Raw genomic sequence first — 19,162 nt, forward strand, 5'->3', positions numbered from 1 at the left:
GGGGGGGGGGGGGGGTTGCATTATTGCCTGGAAAATTTTCCAGTAGCAGTGCTGTGTAAGGTACGTTATAGGGAAAAAAAAAATTACCAAACAGTTTGTAATAGTATAGCTAAGGCTAAAATAACCGAAGGTACGAAAGTGGCTGATAGCGTTTAAAAAAAAAGACCTTAGACAGCTAAAAAGTGCAAGACGAAGTGTTATAAAATGACGAAAGTGATGCGTGGACCAGTTAACAAAAAAAAAAGAGACAAGAACGAGCCCGGCGATATTCTACCATACAACCAACCCTTTCGGTGCAAGGGATGGGCGGCGGCCATTGAAGGTAAAACGAATATCGCTGGGAAAGTTAGCCAACCTTTTAAAAAGTTCCGAGTACTGTTAATGTTATTTATTCATCGCAATATGCCATGGAATGCCAGACTGTGGAGATAGGGGTAGGGGAGGGTGAAGTTATCATTTCCTCGCCCCTGGGCGAATATAGCATTCCCACCCCTCCCGCCCCTGATCCCAGTCGCCGCCGAAACTACATTGCGACGAAATACCGAACGAAAGTTGTTCGCCGTTACGGAAGAGCCTAGGAGCATCGGGTGGACCGTAGGTACTGGCTGAATGTCCGCACGAAAGATGTAGCCAGTGGTACCAATCAACGTGGCGGATGATAAGAATAGTAAAAGTTACGAAGAAAAAAAAAAGGCTAAGCAGCTAATTTTATCACGAATCGAAATAAATAATCGCCGCTTCTAACTATTTTTACACGTCCTCGGGATTATACGCTTTTATCGCGACGTCGATCGTTCGTATCGTGCGGAAGGTACAGCCCCCTAGGTGCTGCGCTCGCTGTGTTTATGAAAGCCATTAAAAGCCATTGTTTTGTTTTTCCTTCTCCACAGGCGAAAGCAAGGGGACAGAAAAAAGGAGAACAGGAGAACCCATTGTGGTACAGCTGGACACGGGGGGATTGAGGCAGTTGATGCAGATGTCGCAACTGCCCCCGAAAAACCTACTGCTCTATTTTGAGAGAGAGAGAGAGAGAGAGAGAGAGAGGGGGGTGACCACGATAAACCCTTACTGCCCCGCGAACGGCATAGGGCGTTTATGCGAAACAGCTCTTAGTTTCTCTAGGACAACAAGGGTTGATTCTGCCAGAGACAAGCGCACGTATGGTCCTCATCCCTTGCGAGATACCATTGCTTCTTCAGATGAAAAAAAAAGGAGGGTAGAAAATGTAAGTGGCAATGAAGAGAAGAAAAGCCGTCAAGGGAAACGAGACCCTCAACCGCCCTTACGCCTTATGGATCATTCGGTCTGACCTTGTCTCAGATCGCGGGGATGATTCTCCTTACGCTCCACCTGCCAGCATCCTCTAAAAAGTGGTCCATGGTAACTTACCTGAAACAGATAATCGAAAGGGTTACTTTAGTCGAGGAAGAACGTACCGACAGGATCGCTCGTCGATCAGATAAAATCTCCATATACAGAGGTCGTGTTAGCTCTGTATAATTTTTGGAGCGCTCCTCCAGCGGATCTTACGCAACCCAGTGGGTTCAAGTGAATCGTATTACGTCACTCCGGGAACCAAACGCCGAATACAATCACGGGCATCGGCTAGAGTGACAGATTCGGGGATAAGGGCGGTAAGAGGAAGAAGAAAAAGAAAAGTTGATTTTCTGGACAATTAAAAATTGTTCATATTCACGTTCCTGTAGTTTTCGTCGGAAAAACATAGGGGGACGGCGGGAGGTACAGAAGAGAAAGAAAGAGAGAGAAAGTAACTTGACGGGGGTTGATTTTGTTCACGAACGAGTGAGAGCAGCGGAATCACCGAGGCATTGAAATCGATTCGCCAACGAGGTATAAGATAAGGATATACAGAGAGAGAGAGAGAGAGAGAGAGAGAGAGAGAGAGAGAGATGGGGGGGGATATTCCACAGGGAGAAGAGAATTGTTCGCCAGCCCTGACCGTCGCTTATATACGGCACCCCAACGGAGTTTAAATGACCCTGCTTTAAAGGGAACGAACACAAATTTCCCCTCGCGTCTCAGGGATTTATTACTCGGGCCGGAAGTGACGTAAAGCCGGGTTTTCTACCCCCGAAACGCGACAGTGTCCAACAAAGTGGTGACGCTGACAACAGAATGAAGCGCGAGGCAACTTGAGCTAAAAATAAAGGGAGAGAGAGAGAGAGAGAGATTGAGAGAGAGAGAGAGAGAGAGAGAGAGAGGGGGGTGACCACGATAAACCCTTACTGCCCCGCGAACGGCATAGGGCGTTTATGCGAAACAGCTCTTAGTTTCTCTAGGACAACAAGGGTTGATTCTGCCAGAGACAAGCGCACGTATGGTCCTCATCCCTTGCGAGATACCATTGAGTAGCCTGTCGTTCTATTCTTTTATATTTCTCTTTAAATATCTTTTTTCCCCTTCCTTCTTTTTTTCCCTATCTCTCGCGAACGTCGTAGTTACCACGAGGAATGGGGTAGAAAGAGAAAGAGAATGGTAGAGCGAAAAGTTGGAGGCAGTGAGAGAGATGAGACCAGGACAGGACGGAAGAGGATTGCGCTGCAACGAGAACAAAACCAAGATTTAATTAAATGCAACCTGCTCGTGACGTAGCATCCCCCACTCCCCTTAACCCCCACCATCAGTCTCTCTCTCCCGTCTCCCCCTCGCTCTCTCTCTCTCTCTCTCTCTTTCTCTCCTCCCGCTGCAATCGAATCCGCAATGCTCGTCCCCTGCCGACGACCTCATGGCGTTTTTTAGAAATTCGAGAAACCGCGCTCGGGACCTACGAGACAAGACAAGAAAGAGACTCTCCGTAGAATTGCACCAGAGATTTGACGGCGAAGCCCTATCCCGAGTATATCGAAAGCTCCCTCAGGCAAACGTTCCGAAAGGCTAAAGAGACTCCTCACTATTTAATTGTATTCGAATCAAGAACGAGATTTCTAACAATAAAGAAAAACCACTTAAAAAATAAAATTACAATATCCATTCGCACCCGATAAAGATAATAAAACGTAAGATCGAAACAGAAAATCAATGGATACGAAGTGTATGAAAAAAAAAAAATCCAATAAAAAAATTCACTACAACATCGCGATTCAATGAATCACAAAACGTTGCCGAAATCGCAAAAGTCGAGCGACACAGAACGAGTGCGCAAGACGGATGCGCCATTGTAAAGAAACGAAGCGTAGCGCAACAGCGATAATATTTCCATTGTGAAGAAAATAACGGTACGGTACAGGGTCCGAGAAGTTAGCCCCCCCCCCATAATTCGAAAATTCCGCTTCCATTGTTTGTTCTGAGTTGTTCTACATTTGTTCTATATTGTTCCAGAAAAATAAGTTTCTCAATTGAAATTTGTAGCGCTGAGACGAAAAAAAAAAAAAACAGTTTTTTACCGGAACCCCCCACTTATGGAAAATCAAACTTTTTTTTGTCGTTCCAGGTTGTTCTAGTTGTTCTAAATATTGTTCCAAAATATTAGTACCGCTAAGTGAATAATACTCGAATGGGATCGAAAAAAAAAAGGTTTTTTACATATATAATCGTTCTACACTGTATAGTTCCGATTTCGAATGTTGTTCTACCTTGTTCTAAGTTAGTTTCTATTATTCGATCGCTATACAAATCTAGTACAATCATCGACAGACCCAGAACAACCTGGAACAATCCAGAAAAACCAAGAACAACCTGGAACAATCTAGAACAAGCTGGAAAAGTCTATAACAAGCTGGAACAACCTCGAACTACCTGGGAAAATCTAGAAAAACCTAGAACAACCTGAAACAACAAAAAAAATTTTTGATTTTCCATAAATGGGGGGTTCCGGTAAAAAACTGTTTTTCTTCGTTTCACCGCTACAAATTTCCATTGAGAAACTTGTTTTTCTGGAACAATATAGAACAAACATAGAACAATGTAGAACAACATTTGAAATCGGAACTACGCAAGCTAGAACGATTTTATATGCAGAAATCGTTTTTTTGATCCCATTCGAGTATTCTTCACTTAGCGGTACTAATATTTTGGAACAATATTTAGAACAACTAGAACAACCTGGAACAACTAGAAAAAATTTGATTTTCCATAAATGGGGGGTTCCGGTAAAAAACTGTTTTTTTCGTCTCACCGCTACAAATTTCAATTGAGAAACTCGTTTTTCTGGAACAATATAGAACAAACGTAGAACAACTCAGAACAAACAACGAAACCGGAATTTTCGAATTATGGGGGGCTAACTTCCCGGACCCTACCGTACAAGTACGAGACACACGAGCCGGAGGACCAATCGGAAGTTAAGCTGAAATTTTATGACCGTGCTTTGCTCCCTCGTGCTCTTCCTGTTTCCGCTTTTCGTTCTATACCCGGAGCACCTCCCCTCCGGCTCACGCTGCCCGCCGACGCTCTTTATATCAGCGTAAAACTCTTCCCGAGCTGCCGCGACTGACCGCCGTCCGTTAATTAGCCAATTTAACGGAGCGCACGAGACAAAATTAAACGTCACGCGACTAAGCCAACCGCGTTCCATCGTTACTTCCGTTAGAGCGCCCATAGCTTCCGGTCGGACATTAAAACAAATGAACACCGTCGCCATCGGCCACGATCCAATCAATCGAACTTGAGGCTACATCGTACGAAGGAAAAATAAATAAAAGATAAAGGCAAACAACGACAACGAATTTCATCCCAATCACAATCTACTATTATATTCACGGATACCGAGTAGACGAAAAAAAAAGCCAAGCTCGAGTCCTACGAGTAAAGAAAAAAAAATTTTTCCCGAAACCTCCCAGTTTCCAGCTTTAACGTTATCTCGCCAAGGACAGCCTGCAAAGGAGTGTTCGGTTCGACGCAGGCTTTTTGCCTTTCATCTCCATTGCGGTTCGAGCATAAAAGATAAAGCCGTACCACTTAGATGGTTACGGTAGCAGCATAGGAAGCTAAACGTGCACGGGGCGAGAACCGAAATACAGTCGTTTGACAAAAATACATCACCTTCCCAGAAGCCCAGGAGGGCCGGGGGGGCACGTGGTTTTATGCCGTAATAAAATATCTGAACGTGACACAAGACAACTTGTGCCAACCTCCGAAAAATACAAGAACGCAAAATCTTGAAAATCTTGAAAATCGTCAAATAGTATCAAAATTTTCAAGTCGAAGTCAAAAAAAAGAATCCGAAAACACTTGAAGATTCATCTCCCAGAGCGTAAAAGCACAGAGGGTGTAGAGGGGTGAAGTGGTTCACTTGGTGAATCCGTTGATGCTGTTCCGCTGTACCGATGCATCACCGGCCGACCACGTTAAACTCATTCTCATTCAGGCATTGCGGCTACTTAAAGATAATTTACAATGCCCCGGCGGACTGGTCGCTGTGGCTTTGCCAACGTTGCCCGTTGAAAACTGAGGGTTAGGATGTCCTCGGGTAAACAAGCTACCGTCTCGAGTAAAGACATAGCCAGGCGTAGTAAATCCAGAGCAAACGGAAGACCTTTTCGGTCAGGTAGGAAACTTTCGACCAATGAAGTTTCGAGCTATATATACATATATACAGACGCGCGTCTTTAGCAATGGAAAGTTACAAGCCATCAACAACGCCAAATGAGGATTCCCCATGGTAATCCTTGTGGAAACCGAAAGCGTTGCGTAATCCGATACCCGGGGGTCGTTTAACTTTTTCGTATATATCAAGAGCCGACGTACCCTAATCTCCAGACTCATAGTAACAATCCAATGGCTACGATGGATATTCGCCTTTATGTTAATCAGCTCGAAACGTATTCATCGCGATGAAATGTACTGCGAAGAGCACTGTACAATCTGACGCGTCATTCGCCTCGTCGACAGTTCCACGCCGTCTTGCTGACTCACGGCTCCGGATATACTCATAGAAATGCACGCGAATCCTATGACTGGGCTAACGACCTGTTACCGTGCCTTTTCTCTTTCTCTGTTTATCCTCATCGACGTGGAACACAAAAGTCTACGGGATATTCAAAATGTCGACCATAGCCTCCAGCCGCTCTATCGCAATCTCCGTGTATCACTGGACAATGTAAATAAAGTACCTGGCACGAGATACGTGCACAGCGAGGAGCACGAACAATTCCGTTTAACCAACGATCGGTAGTAATCGCGGCGAAATAAGCGAGGTAATCGAGGACTACGAAGAAGCCAGGAATCGCAGCGGATAAGAGGCATCGAGGGATCTGCCGGTGCTTGAAATACAGTCCTGGGTAATATCCAGTGAGCACGCACGATGGATGAGGAAATTAAATTAAATGAAAGTGACTCGACGTACCTGAGTAATTGGTTATCGATAAGAATAATCGAGCGGATAAGTAATTTCGTATAATGGGTAAAATCGAAAAGTAAACAATGTTACTCTGCCGCCATGAGAGTAAGTGATATATTAAATATGGAAAAAAAATTCTCAGCGTCCCTTATCGCATAGCGAAAACCATCGCAAGCGTCCTTACGATCCGTACCGGAAACAGCCTATACCTGATTCGGCATTCCTGAAGATTCGTAGACTGCAGGTACGAAATTCACTATCTTCACTACGGGGTGAGCATAACGTAAGGATCTGGAGAGGGTTTGCATTTCCTTACGTAACCATAGGAATGGCGGTCCGAGTGCCGAGTAGGATGTTTAGTGGTCGACCGGCCTGAATACCAAATCGTCCAAAGAGTAGAAGATCGGATCCTGTTGAAGTTTGGAAATTCCAAATTCCCCAAGGTTCGTCAAGTGTTATGGACGTCGGTGGGTGGGTGCTTGTGTGTGCAGAGAACGGGTTGGGTAAGATAAGGCAAAGAGGTTAGGTTGGAAGGAGGAGGTGATAGAGGTAGACACCTCAAAATTCCAGTTGAAACTTCAGGCCACCCCAAGAGTCTCTTAAACAGCGGGAAGAGTACAGTTGCCACCGGATGCAGTTCTAAAGATCTTGTAGGAAATTCCTCTTTTGTTTTTTTTTTAATTCGCATCTCATATTTCACGAGCGAACCAAGCGGAAATTTGTTGGGAATCGATTGAGCGGACAGACCGCGTCGCGACGCCTCGCGCGAACTGAAAGCAAGCAAATCTAAACAAGCGGTCGCGTTTTCATCGAAGCGTTATCGGCGACCGCTTTCGAGAATCGCCGACAATTCGTAAACGCGCGACGTCGTCCGACTGCGCTTATCGAGGCCGTGTAAAGGAAATGAGGTATTGAAGAGAAACGAGAAATTAAAGTGACGTAATCGCAACTTCCTAAGGGACGCCCAACGTATGAATCTTGTGATTCACCGAGGAACGTGAGTGAACGTACTATAGGTGCAAACGGTCGACAGGGGCTGATATACATGAGAGTTTTAAATATTGGCAAAGCCCTAAGCTTCTACGGTTAACTCTCGAGGGAATTTTCTACGGATTCGATTATGCCAAAAACACTTTCGAAAATTCGTATAATCCCACGCGAGGAGCACGAAAGTCAACAATTTCCTAAGAAAATATAAAATAAAAGTATTTTCACGAACGTTACGAAAAATTAAAATAAAAAAATTTGCCACAAGCTCCTGGAAGAGCGTCGGCAATAAATATCCGTTAGCGCCACGAAATTCCATGACCAAGCAACTACGAAGGTACCGTTTCTAAGTCGGCGTCGTTACAAGATTCCCCCAGGGATACCAACCGCAAGCACGCGCAACCACAAAGGTTTAAGGGGTTCGCCGTATTCGCAGAGTGGGACCGAAGTTGGACCATTTCGATAAATCCCTAGACATCCCCACCCGCCCCTCGTCCCTCCCCGTCGCCACCCAACAAAAACAAAGCCAACAATTCATACAAAACGCAATCCAAAGCTCGAGAAACAAAAATAAATAAATAAAGAAAGAAAAACCTTAATGAATATCAAGACAAAAAGTCATCTATCACAACCTTAATTACCACCGCAACGACGATTAACGATCCCTGCGTCCATAGGCGTACGAGGATAAAAATTACAACCAAACATGGGCGACGCCACTGTGTCGAATCGAGGAACTACGGTGAGGGAGGGGGGCGGGAGCAATATTTGCATGAAGGACACAAAGGAGTCGACAGTGAGCCGCCCTAATCACCCCCAAGAGCCTCCGGGCTCTTAAGTACCAACATGGAAGGTTTGCCTTGGATGGGGATTCGTACAAGTTTCGAAATTCCCTAGGATCAAAGATGGGTAAATGACTATAGACAGTGGGTCGTATTTAGCGACAAACACAGGTCCTTGCAGCGGCAAAGCTTCGCCGCATTAAACCCATTCCAAATTGAACCAGGCTGAGAGGACAGAGGCAGGAACGCTTGCAGTATCACCTACGTAGGACAAAGACGGCTGTTCGGCGAGGGGAGAGGGAGAGACAAAGAAAGAGAGAGACAGAGATACAGAGACACACACACACAGAGAGAGAGAGAGAGAAAGAGAGAGAGAGAGAGAGAGAGACGTGCAACTGGGTCAAGGTTGGCATCCATGAAGTTCGCCAATTAATACAAAGCGATACGCATCGAATCTCTCTTTAGCAATATCGAGCAATTTCCGCACGCCAATGCAAATTCCGCGTAGCCGGAACAGGCCGAGTTATCGCGAACACACTACATAAAACCAAACCTAACCCAACGAGCGCGTCCGGACTCGTCGATACACTTTACATCGTAGACGCGTTACTTTAATAATGACTTTCGCCTCGAGATGATGCGTGCCAGCGGCGATGCATTCCATGTGAACGAAGCTTAACGAGTTAAGCTGACGCAATGGCTGCTGTGTTACAACAGTTTCGTGTCTTTTCCGTTCTGGCTTGTCCTTCGTAACAGGACCGTCTAACCAGTGCCGTATCAATGACTATGCCTGCCCCCCCTCTTCTACCTACTCGAAGCACATAGCGTGCTAACCTGACAGCATATAAAAATAATTCTAGCAGAAATCGAGACAAAATATGCGGGGCATAAAGTAACCCGTGAGACTTACCGCCACTGTAATTTAGAGTTGGTTCTCTTTGCTGGATTTTTTTTTTTGTATCAACCTTTTGATACGAGGTTTACGACCCCGTTCTAGGTATCGCTGGTGTAGTGTAGCACAGTGTACCAGAAAACTCGAAATTGGCCCCTTGTTAAATTGCAGCGTCAGTATATACCCTATTCGAGAAACTTGTTTTGTTTCTCACCAAAACAAAAAAAGCCCGTATAAGAAACCGCATTCCGGATAACCGAGTGTTCTCAGCAATTTCTCACGGATCATAGAACCCTATCGCGTGATTATCGTGTCCCATCTAATTGTCCTTATCCTCAAATACGACAACGTAAATTACGTAGCTCGAAAATTCAAGAAATAAAGAAATATTAAATCGTTCGCCAAAAAAAATATTTGACAATCTCCAATTTCTCGATAAGTTTCTTTCCTGCTTCGAGCGATTTTCGGAAGACCACGCATGTATCGATCTTATTATTTTTTTCTCACAATTTTTCGCTCTCCGTCAGTTGTCACGAGGCGCTCCGTGCGCTTCGCGAGGTACCAGTGGAAAGTTTTAGCCAAGATTTTCATTAACGAAAGAGCTCGGACTGCCCAACAGCAAAGAGCGAGGCCGACTGTATTGCTGCTGGTAGCCACAAGCCAGAACCCGGGACACGTGAAATCTGCCGTTGCTGCACAAAAGTTGAAGCGCATAAAGATGGATGAACCGGGTCGAAGAAGTATTTTAGCACGAGGAGTAACGCGAGAAGTGAAAAGGGATAAAAGGAAAGACGAAAAGGATATGCTGGAAATTGTGTCAGTAGTAATTCGAGAACAATCACGATTACCAAACTAACAATTATTGACTTCGGACAGAATTTCAATCGGAATTATTCACTCCCGCCGCCATTTTACACCCGAGAATTCACATACGATTTTGCAATCCTACACTGCAGCAATTGCAGCATACATTATACACACGTGTCCCATACCCAACGTTCCTACCCCATGCACGAAAACTGCCGTCCCGATTGGTCGTTGTGCCGTATTGAAAAATAATAACAATTTCGTCAGGGAATAAGCAGCTATGTATTTGTTCTAGCATTTTCTGTGTTAGTTATACGCGAAAAAAATCGCTCCATTTGATATCCTGTCCTACGATTGAATTATGAAATGTCCATTAATCGTCCGGGGCTACGATTATTTTTTGTGTATAATACAAAAAAATTAAATCGCATGAACCGCGAAGGAAAAATTTGATTTATACTTACGTAACCTTGAATTTTTTTACAAGGATACTTCCCCCCCCCCCCCTTACAAACTCAAACCGAAACCAATTTCTCAACGAGGTCGCGTTTAATGCCGGTTGGTAATTCGTATTTGTGTAAGTAGTTGTCATTATCGTTTCGAGGTAACGATGACGTGGGCAGGTTAACTACGAAGACGTTATATGATATATCAGAATCACTCAGGTTTACTGCAAAGAAGTTAGTCACTAACAAATCTCGAGTGACGTCACTGTCAAAAAATGAAGAAAGGAAATTTTACAAAAAGTTTTTATTTATTCCACACGTTCTTAAGGGGCCAACAAATTTCTAATGCATGGGCGACCAAACGATAACGTTAACGCATCTGCGTTGCAGATGCAATCATTAAGAATTTTCTGAAAAGTATCCGTTTTCATATACTGGCTTCCTGTGGGCTAGTCCGAACCCCAGGGGACTCTTGATAATTTTAACGAGTGATAATTAATGAAGCTGACAACGTTCGAGGGAGGACGATCCTCTTAGAATCGGGTAGGAGTAACAAAAAAATTTTTCCATGTACATTTAGTGACTTTTGGTCCTTAGAGAGGAACAAATAAACAATGACTTTGCAATCAATCGAATCACCAATGCTGAATCAATCGTACAATAATTAAACGGAATCGAACTATTGTTGAACAAAGTACGATTTGCTGAACGCGAAAGAGTCGAAGCGATTATTTATATGGCCGAGAACAGCGAAGAATTACTATTCGATAACGTCACAATATCAAATCAAATATAATCTATATATGTAAATATATTTTTTTTAAACCTCTCTTCACCGGTCACTCGGCGAGAGGTTTCGGAGTAAATTATAAAAAATGTTAAAATAAATCGACAAACTGACGTTACCAAACGATATGATAATGTCAGAATTCCGTGTAAGATAAACCGAAGCAGCCGTAGGCAAAAATATGTATGTATCCTCAACTTCCGAGAACATGACGAGCAAGATAAAGAAGAACATCCAACCAAGAAAAGTAACAGAAATAACGGTTATTTCTTCGACAGAGAAAAATATCCACCTATAAACTAGGTTCCTCTACCTTTGATGAAATCGAAAAAGAAATCATTGTTCTTTTAGCTACCGAAATTTCCAGAATGATCGCGAGTCACGTACATAGTTGGATGCTCGAGAAACAGGAAAGTGTATGAGGATAATGAATACAGTAGTCGCAAGAGGAGAATAAGATATATATGTACATGTGTGTATATACAGGCCCATATATTCAGGCCCACACACCCATGTACACACAGGACTCGTGCACGCGGAACGCGCTCTTCACTAAAGGATGATTCACGAAGGCCCCATGTACTGTCCCCTTCACATGTTTATATCACAGTAGTAACAAAACAGTGCCCCGCTGTATTTCCGTCTACCGCCATATATATACATGGAAACAAGTACAAAATGAAATGAAGAGCATAGTTAAGCGAAGCCAGGTAAAATCCAAATGGTTGATATTCTCACCGCTCTCAATGTAGGGAACTAGCAGCAGCAGGAAGAGGACGTATCCACACGTATCACTGAACATCGTAACCATATTCCCTGCTTGGCTCCAAATTAAATATCTGTAGCACAACCGAATCACAGAAGAATAAGGAGCAGAACAGCAGCAACAAACACAACAAACAAATCGGCCGAGATAAAACTAGCACACAATAATAACACTCAGCGTTTTCACTCGACGAATACGTATACGTATTTCCCGCTACATGTATCACGATATCCTTTTATTTATTACTATTACTATTATTATTACCGTTAATTCTTTTTTAAATCTTCTATTATGTTTATATCCCGTGACGGCTTTCCTGCTCACAGCCGACGAATTATATATTCGACCGACAATGGACCAGCCGCGCGACCCCGTCTAACCAAACTACCTACGCCATCGCAGCACCGAAAGAACTCATCCACGCTTCTACTCTCCCTCAAAAACTTTCTTCTTCTTCGGCTTCGCTTCACAGCTGACCGTTTTTTATCCACGGACGAGACTCGACGTTTAGCAGACGCATCGCCACACACGACACCGGGCGGTCGCCACCATCGCCTGCCAGTCCTGCTACTGATGGACCCTGCTTGTCTCAAGCCCCTAGCCCCTGACCACGGCCCACGGCCTTTGCTTTGTCTCCGGGCACCGACTTGCCGCCAGGTGGCGCTTGCGTGCTTTCCTCTTGCGACGCCATGACACATCGACCATGTGACGTCATTATTTGCATTGGCGCAGAACACTAGGGACATCTTGAGCACGCTTCTAGACATTCATCGTAATGAAAATTATGTTGATTGTGGGTACTTTCTACGCTCCTGTCGTCTCGCACGAGTGACTACGGTTTCCATTGACCCTTATGCTCGGTTCATCTGTAATTAAAGGGGCTGTGATGAGAGACACCTTCTTTCCACCATTGGTGACGGATTTTCCACGAGAAATATGGACGATTTTGGATGGAAGCTGTTAACAAAGGTTTTTTTTTGATCAGGGGATGAAAGATTGACAGTTTCTTGGAAGCACTATGGCGAGACGGATTGTAAATTGTAGTGTTTGGTAGAGCAGGTAGAATTATTTGTTATTGTATGCTTATTGTAATATATGGCATGTAACCTGTTTTTTTTAATAAGCTTGTGTTTGCATATTTATAACTTTTTTTCTAGAATTGCTTCTGTAAATTAAATGAGATAAATATATATATGATTTCAGATCAATACAAGATTATTTCAAGATTTTATTTTATCATGATCCTTAATTTGCCACTCTCGTTCCTACCATTTACCCTTGACCAATAATTTACCAGTGTTATTTTGAATTGAGTAACTTATGCTGCTATGATCGATATTGTATTGATCAAATATGCCTCGAGAAATGTATTCTGATGATTCTTTGAGATCAAGCAATTCTTTAGATTCACAACAATATTTAAGACATGCATTTACAAGCAAAGATATTAAAAGACAAACAACAAAGGATGTACAAAGGGAATCTCAGAATTTACCCAAGAGGAAACATCACAAGACTCAAATTGATTATCCTGTCGATCAACAAGATTCAGGTAATTCTACTATATCTAAAGTAAGACATGTAATATGTGTTACATTATTTCTGACATAAAAGGTATAATCTATTAAGTCTGTACAAACATTTCATCACTAGACGAGTACTTGCACTGGAATACTACCAACTATGACTGGACCACAAGAACGTTATTGAAGAAACTCCAAAAAATACCTAGATGTCATGATCAGGGTACTCAACAGAATTCGAAAGGCTTTGCAGGAATACACAAAGGCATGAATCCATACTCAGAAAATGAGATTGCCAGAACAGAACTATCTGACCAGTCGGAAAATAAATCACCAGGATGCATGGGATGCTTTCCAAGAAAACGAGTACAAAGTAAGGACATAAAGAGACAATGTTTCAAACTGTCTTGTAGGAAAAAAAAGCAGTTAACTAGAGAGGAACGTAAAATATTGCAAAATACAAATATTAATGATATGTTCGTACCATTGCAAAAGTCAACAGGCACAAGTGCCACCACAACAATAAAGCCTTCGGATAACAAAGCACTAGCCATTCAAGATAAGACCCATAAAAGGCATAACAAATTAGAAAAATCAACACCACAAAGTAAGAATGATATTTTTGAATCTGAGACACTCAAAGCTCCAGCAACAATGACGCCATTATCAACCATCAAATTAGAAACTGAAAAAATTCCCGTTACTAGAAGTTTAATTAACGATGAAACATATCGGTCTGCAGTGATGTCTGATTTTACAAAAAGCTGCTGTTACCTGTGCGTAGAAAATACAGCACGAATTGCCACGGCGTCCAACAACGTTGAGCGTCGTCACAAAGCCGTTGAAGCTCTGCTGGTAGATAATGGTAGTGTCATAAAAAAGTACGACAAAACATGTAATCCAACCCCTTGCGTAAGGAGTGTCCGTTCGTCCGTAAAAATGAGTATGTACGATGAGAGTACGTCTTGTACGCAATTGAGCTATATGCCGAAAACAAAGGAAACCCAAAGATCCAAGCGAAATGGTGTTTTTGGAAGAGCAGATTTCTGCAAACACCCGTCTGGTGAGTATAGCGATACTTGCAACATCGATAAATGTGGGAAACCTTATCCCGAAGTAATATACAAATCGAAAAAAAAAAGATGAAGTTGAGAGTCCCGTATCGTTTTATCCAAACCGGTAGACGTTTAGAAAAACGATATTCAAGAATAAAGTACGAAGTAAACAGAAAAATGGAAAGGGTCTTTAAGAGTCAGGATGCTGTAAGTATAACGAGTGATAATGCAATTCTGATATGCAGGTATGATAATGAGGTATTTCTATCAAGTAGTGAAATAAAAATGGTAATTTATTAGATGCAAACTTATACTGTTAATGGCGGTGACATTATCATTATCTAAAATCGTGGATATGAATGGAACGTGATTTGATTACAGTAGATCATTCAAATTATTTGTCACAGTTACACGTTTCTCCTACGCGAATAGCTTTGACTTTGCTGACATTGACCTTTCTTCCGGGAGGAAGTGAAGTCGTTTGCAGAATTTCATATGTCTTAAATCCATCGTCAAATATATTTACCCTGGCCAGAGCCCAAACTGTCTGCGTAATTTAAAACTTGAAATTAACCTTTACTACGATTTAATTTAATAATGCTTTTACACTTACCTTGCATTGCTCTGTATGATTCATGTCATTTTCTTTATTTTGCAGTTTTATCTGTGCATTTTTACAAAGACGAATTTTCGAATTAGCTACTTGTTGGGCTTCGGATATCTCTTTCTGCAAATGCTTCTCCTCATTCGCAATATGAGTTACTTTTGACGTTAAAATTGTTTCGGGACTTGATATTGGATATTTCATTAGTTTTAATTCTCCCCTTAAAACACAAAATATTTCTGGTAGTTTGCAGGTAGGTTTTATAATGGAATTGTCAGTGATATTGTTTTCGTAGCAGATTGAATACTTTTGCATATACTTTATTATTTTTAACCATCCTTCAGGATTTGCAGATCCGTTATTGATCGACGTGGACAGTTGATTGTTTTTAATTAAATTTTCTAAAGTTTTTTTTTTTTTTTAATATCTTTGAATTTAAGGAAAATGTCGTAGATCGCATCCCTACAATGCTTGGATTTTCAGAAGAATAATGCTGGAATTGTTTTCGAACAAATTTTGAATTCGTGACTGAATACACAGGCTGTTGTTTCAAATAATAATGCAAAAATTCATGAATGTCTTTCAGCAGATTCTCCTGCACAGGTCTTTTCGTTGTTTCCTAAAACAATTAATACAATTATTAGCAAAATGGAAAAGACTTATACCGAATAAAATAAAAGGTATCACCATGACTCCAGTGACTTTTTTGATATTCGACTCCTCTGTTTTTTTCTCATTATCGAATGTACAAGTACCATACGATTTATCGAAATACAGAAAACCGACAGATTTCGATTTTTTCAAGTTTTTAACAGAAGCTCCCAGGGTGTTTTGAATTTTTGAAAATTCAGGTTGTACATTCAGTCCCACCGCAGCGCGTATAGTCGAATTCAATACTGGCTGTGATAACCAACTAGTATAAATTTGTCTAAAGTCACTAGGACTTTGATTCACCAGAGCATTATACACTTGAAAGACCCTCGTGTCTTTCTGCCTCTTTGAATCCTGATCCCGAGTATAATGGTCATATAAAAAATCCATATTTTCCAAAATTGCTAATGGTGACTCATGTTTCCTACTCAGACTGGACTGAAAGAAACAATTTCCACAAGTAATTGAAAAACTATTTCAACAAGTAAAAAAAAAAGATATAAATAAAATTACTGTTTTTTCGTTATTCCTCCCATGGGATGGATGTACGACATTTAAAGAATCCAATTTTTGATCTATAGATATTTCAATTTGACTCTTTTCTTGGGGGCCATTCAACATTTTTTGGTCTTTCGACTTTTTCACAGACAATTCTCGTAGGATTGATTCTTCGTTAGACTTCTGTTGTTTATCGTGCTTGTTTTTTTTCTCTACCAGTTCATTCGATTTATCCTGATTGTGAGACGAATCAAGAAAGTCATTATCCTCCGGTTCTCTGGTACAATCCAAAAAACAGGAATACCTGAAGTAATCGTAAAATTTGAAAAACGAACAATACCTTGAAAAAAAAATTCATACCATTTATGACTTTTTGTTTTCGTTCTCGAATCAACTTCAGTGTTCACGGTTGAAAATACAACCTCATCGATCGCAGAAGTTTTCCGAATTTCTTCAATTTTCTTTGCTTCTTTCATCATACTAGAAACAGGAGACACAGCCGTTTCTTTTTTAATAATCGAAAATGTTCCAGAACCGACATTTTTCTTCGACAATTCCAATCGCCTCGCTACGATCTCATTGCGATAATTGTTCTTGTGTTTAGAATTATCCAAATTCTCCGGAGAATTACTATTCTGTTGAGAATTCTAAGTTAAAAAAAAAAAGAAAGCAACGATTAAGACAAAACCACAAAGTTCAAAAAATATATTTTTTTCCCAATACGATCCTCGTTACCACGTACATAGCTGTTGCATTTTTTTCTCACAGAATTTACATCTTTTTCGCGGCAGACACTAAAAAGCGGCAGACCCTAAAAAGATAAAATATTACAAAAATAATTGACAAAAAAAAACTATTATTAATTACAATTCCCATCGTACAGTATCAAACGTAAGAACAGTAGGCTTCTTTTTTAATTCCCCATGAATATGAGGTAATCGTTCCTTACAACAATCAATGAATACAGTCTCTGATAAGGCATGTCGAAATTCACTGGAAATCTTTTCAGTGCCATCAAGATAATTTTTAATAGCCGCCAACTCGGCGATACAATCAATAATAACTTTTTTGACGTCAGAAGCATCGACTATCATACAGATGTCATCGGTCGAATAAGATTTTGAGTGTCGGGGTTTCAAATTCACAGAACAGCTACTGAGATCCGTCAAAGTACGTTTTAACGAGCTCATCTTTTTCGTCAAATCATTGAATTCTACAAATTTCGCAAATAATACAGAAAAAAACTTCATAAAATAAAATATTTTTCATACCGTCCATTAAAGTTTTCATCGTAACAGTTGAATCCGCTGTAGTGCCTTTCGAAGGCTGATGACTCTTTTCTGAAATCTTTTTTCCTGGACATTGTACTACTTGATTATTCGCCATCACGATCGTTTCCTTAACCCCGGGTGCTCTTATGTCTTTGCATTCGTTGCTTATCTTTTTCGTATCTTTGACAATCTCGGTGTTATCTGCAAATTATTCTCAAAATACGTTACTCCGGAATTTCCCATGATTTTTATCGCTTCCAAAGGCTTACAATTTGTAATACATTTTTTATCTGTTTCATTTTTCAAATCCTTTGGCTTCGCACTGACATCCAAATGATTTTTCGGTATAGATCCCGGCACTTGACATTTTTGAACGATCCAGGAATGATCCGCACGATCCAGTATCCTATCGCTCCTTTCCTCCCCCTGTAGATTCCTGTTTGCGTGTAACACAAAAAAAGGTGATATTTTTCCAAAAAAAAAAATTATCACAATTAAAATAACCATAATCCAGAATCCGAGGAAGGATCGCTCTGCGAGGAAGAGAATTGCTGATCTAGGAGCAGCGATAATCGATCGACGTGAGATTCGTCGATATTCCTACGATCTAGGAAATCGATTTGATGTGCCTTGTCATCAGCATCTTTCGATTCTTGAGTTTTCCGTTTTATCTCATCGGTACATTTCTTATCATCAGATTCACGTGATTTCGTGATCGCTGCTAATTCAATCTGAAGATCGGATCTAGAATTCAATTGAAATTGAACCTTTGACTTGGGCGAAAATTGTTCGGCCATTCTTGATTTTTCGACTATTCAATCGGCAAATTCTTTCCACGAACAGCAAATAACGTCATTCGAAATATATAAATTCTCCGTAGTGCCCATTTTTTTTTTTTTTCATACACTTATACCATTTTCCAGCACTCAAATCTTACGCCACAATTTTTCCAATGAAATCTCACACCATGAATTTGCCTTCTTACACAATCAAATTCTCATTACTTTGGGTTTGCTCCAAATGCATTCAATAGCTACTTTCAAGTGATCAAGAGACTCGGTCGAGTCTCGCGCCCAGCACAGGCAACCGGCTGTACAGGGCGCAGCGCGCCGAGACTCTTTACTCGAGTCAACTCCTTATACCTGTGTTTGGAACAAAATATCTTATGAACCGCTATATATGAGGACAAGTTATTGATACATTCACTATAGGAATTGAAGGTTCTGAAGCGATTCCCACCAAGTTCAATACGATTAGTGTACGAGATCAGGGCGTATTGAAATGGCGAGCGAGATGATTTTATTTCAGTTCCGTCGTCGTCGTCGTCGTCGTCGTCGTCTTCGCACGTCCATCGCATTTTTTACACAACAGATGGCGCTGACTGCTTTGCCTTCTTTACCTATTTGTACTCTGGATGGTGTTGGTAATTTACGAATACACAACACAATCAAATACACTTTGTACGTGAAGCTACCGTTCACACCGAATTTCCAGTTGACATAAGGCTGCTTTCACAATAATATAGAATTATTAAGGCTTTCATGTGGAGCGCGTGTGAATGGGTGTACGTACGAGTGTATGTGTATGCTTTAACATAGTTCCTCGTATTTTACGTGACAATTTTTAGAGATATGGGATTTCCAGATGCTCCTATCCGTAGTTTTCTGTAACTAAGTGTCGGGCGTGGAAGTCCAGGGTGTCCAGGTATTCTGCTCCGTAGTTTCTTGTATCTAGGTGTCGGGCGTGGAAGTCCAGAGTGTCCAGGTGTTCCGCTCCGTAGTTTCTTGTATCTAAG

The 19,162-nt window shown here is 41.4% G+C and overlaps 3 protein-coding genes across 10 annotated transcripts in view; 1 reads left to right on the forward strand and 2 right to left on the reverse strand.

Moving 5' to 3' along the window:
- Nucleotides 1-12,349, reverse strand: part of LOC107268185 (disintegrin and metalloproteinase domain-containing protein 10) — an 87,180-nt gene extending 74,831 nt beyond the window's left edge. Inside the window, exons 1-2 of one of the 3 annotated variants that reach the window (XM_015740699.2) lie at nucleotides 12,030-12,349; nucleotides 11,738-11,838 (exon numbers count right to left, since the gene is read on the reverse strand). In XM_015740699.2, coding sequence (XP_015596185.1) covers nucleotides 11,738-11,810 — 73 coding nt within the window. In that variant the 5' untranslated portion in view covers nucleotides 11,811-11,838; nucleotides 12,030-12,349. Of the gene's footprint in view, nucleotides 1-11,737 lie in introns of all 3 variants that reach the window. The other 2 variants (XM_015740698.2, XM_015740700.2) reach the window with 2 other exon arrangements.
- A 171-nt stretch (nucleotides 12,350-12,520) lies between these two features.
- LOC107268188 lies at nucleotides 12,521-18,486 on the reverse strand. 4 transcript variants are annotated; one of them, XM_025085495.1, is made up of 11 exons: nucleotides 17,872-18,485; nucleotides 17,637-17,803; nucleotides 17,368-17,568; nucleotides 16,978-17,309; nucleotides 16,839-16,907; nucleotides 16,457-16,743; nucleotides 16,112-16,400; nucleotides 15,635-16,036; nucleotides 15,267-15,566; nucleotides 14,957-15,167; nucleotides 12,521-12,631 (listed from the first exon to the last, which is right to left on the reverse strand). In XM_025085495.1, the coding sequence occupies exons 1-9, from the start codon at nucleotides 18,162-18,164 to the stop codon at nucleotides 15,336-15,338; spliced, it is 2,271 nt and encodes a 756-aa protein (XP_024941263.1). In that variant the 5' UTR covers nucleotides 18,165-18,485; the 3' UTR covers nucleotides 12,521-12,631; nucleotides 14,957-15,167; nucleotides 15,267-15,335. The 4 variants fall into 4 exon arrangements, with proteins under 4 accessions (XP_024941263.1, XP_024941262.1, XP_024941264.1 ...); XM_025085494.1 differs by having other exon boundaries at nucleotides 15,255-15,566; XM_025085496.1 differs by having other exon boundaries at nucleotides 14,957-15,566; nucleotides 17,649-17,803; nucleotides 17,872-18,486.
- On the forward strand, nucleotides 12,627-14,470 carry LOC107268186. Of its 3 annotated transcripts, XM_025085498.1 has the most exons (4): nucleotides 12,627-12,824; nucleotides 12,969-13,317; nucleotides 13,419-13,661; nucleotides 13,784-13,954. In XM_025085498.1, the coding sequence occupies exons 2-4, from the start codon at nucleotides 13,119-13,121 to the stop codon at nucleotides 13,825-13,827; spliced, it is 486 nt and encodes a 161-aa protein (XP_024941266.1). In that variant the 5' UTR covers nucleotides 12,627-12,824; nucleotides 12,969-13,118; the 3' UTR covers nucleotides 13,828-13,954. The 3 variants fall into 3 exon arrangements, with proteins under 3 accessions (XP_024941266.1, XP_024941265.1, XP_015596188.1); XM_025085497.1 differs by having other exon boundaries at nucleotides 12,923-13,317; nucleotides 13,419-14,470; XM_015740702.2 differs by having other exon boundaries at nucleotides 13,419-14,470.
- Nucleotides 18,487-19,162: the final 676 nt, after the last annotated feature.

Source organism: Cephus cinctus, unplaced genomic scaffold, assembly GCF_000341935.2.
Source record: "Cephus cinctus unplaced genomic scaffold, Ccin1 Ccin1_scaffold0494, whole genome shotgun sequence".
NCBI classification, from domain to species: Eukaryota; Metazoa; Arthropoda; class Insecta; order Hymenoptera; family Cephidae; genus Cephus; species Cephus cinctus.

Bases quoted from the DNA above. Each gene is read 5' to 3' on its own strand.
- LOC107268186 (XM_025085497.1), top strand. From the start codon at position 13,119: ATGCCTCGAGAAATGTATTCTGATGATTCTTTGAGATCAAGCAATTCT. The intron at 13,318-13,418 runs GTAATTCTACTA...TTTCATCACTAG, and splicing joins TGTCGATCAACAAGATTCAG to ACGAGTACTTGCACTGGAAT.
- LOC107268188 (XM_025085495.1), bottom strand. From the start codon at position 18,164: ATGGCCGAACAATTTTCGCCCAAGTCAAAGGTTCAATTTCAATTGAAT. The intron at 16,744-16,838 runs GTACGTGGTAAC...TTTTTAACTTAG, and splicing joins GAAAAAAATGCAACAGCTAT to AATTCTCAACAGAATAGTAA. The intron at 16,401-16,456 runs GTATGAATTTTT...CGATTACTTCAG, and splicing joins AAAACAAAAAGTCATAAATG to GTATTCCTGTTTTTTGGATT.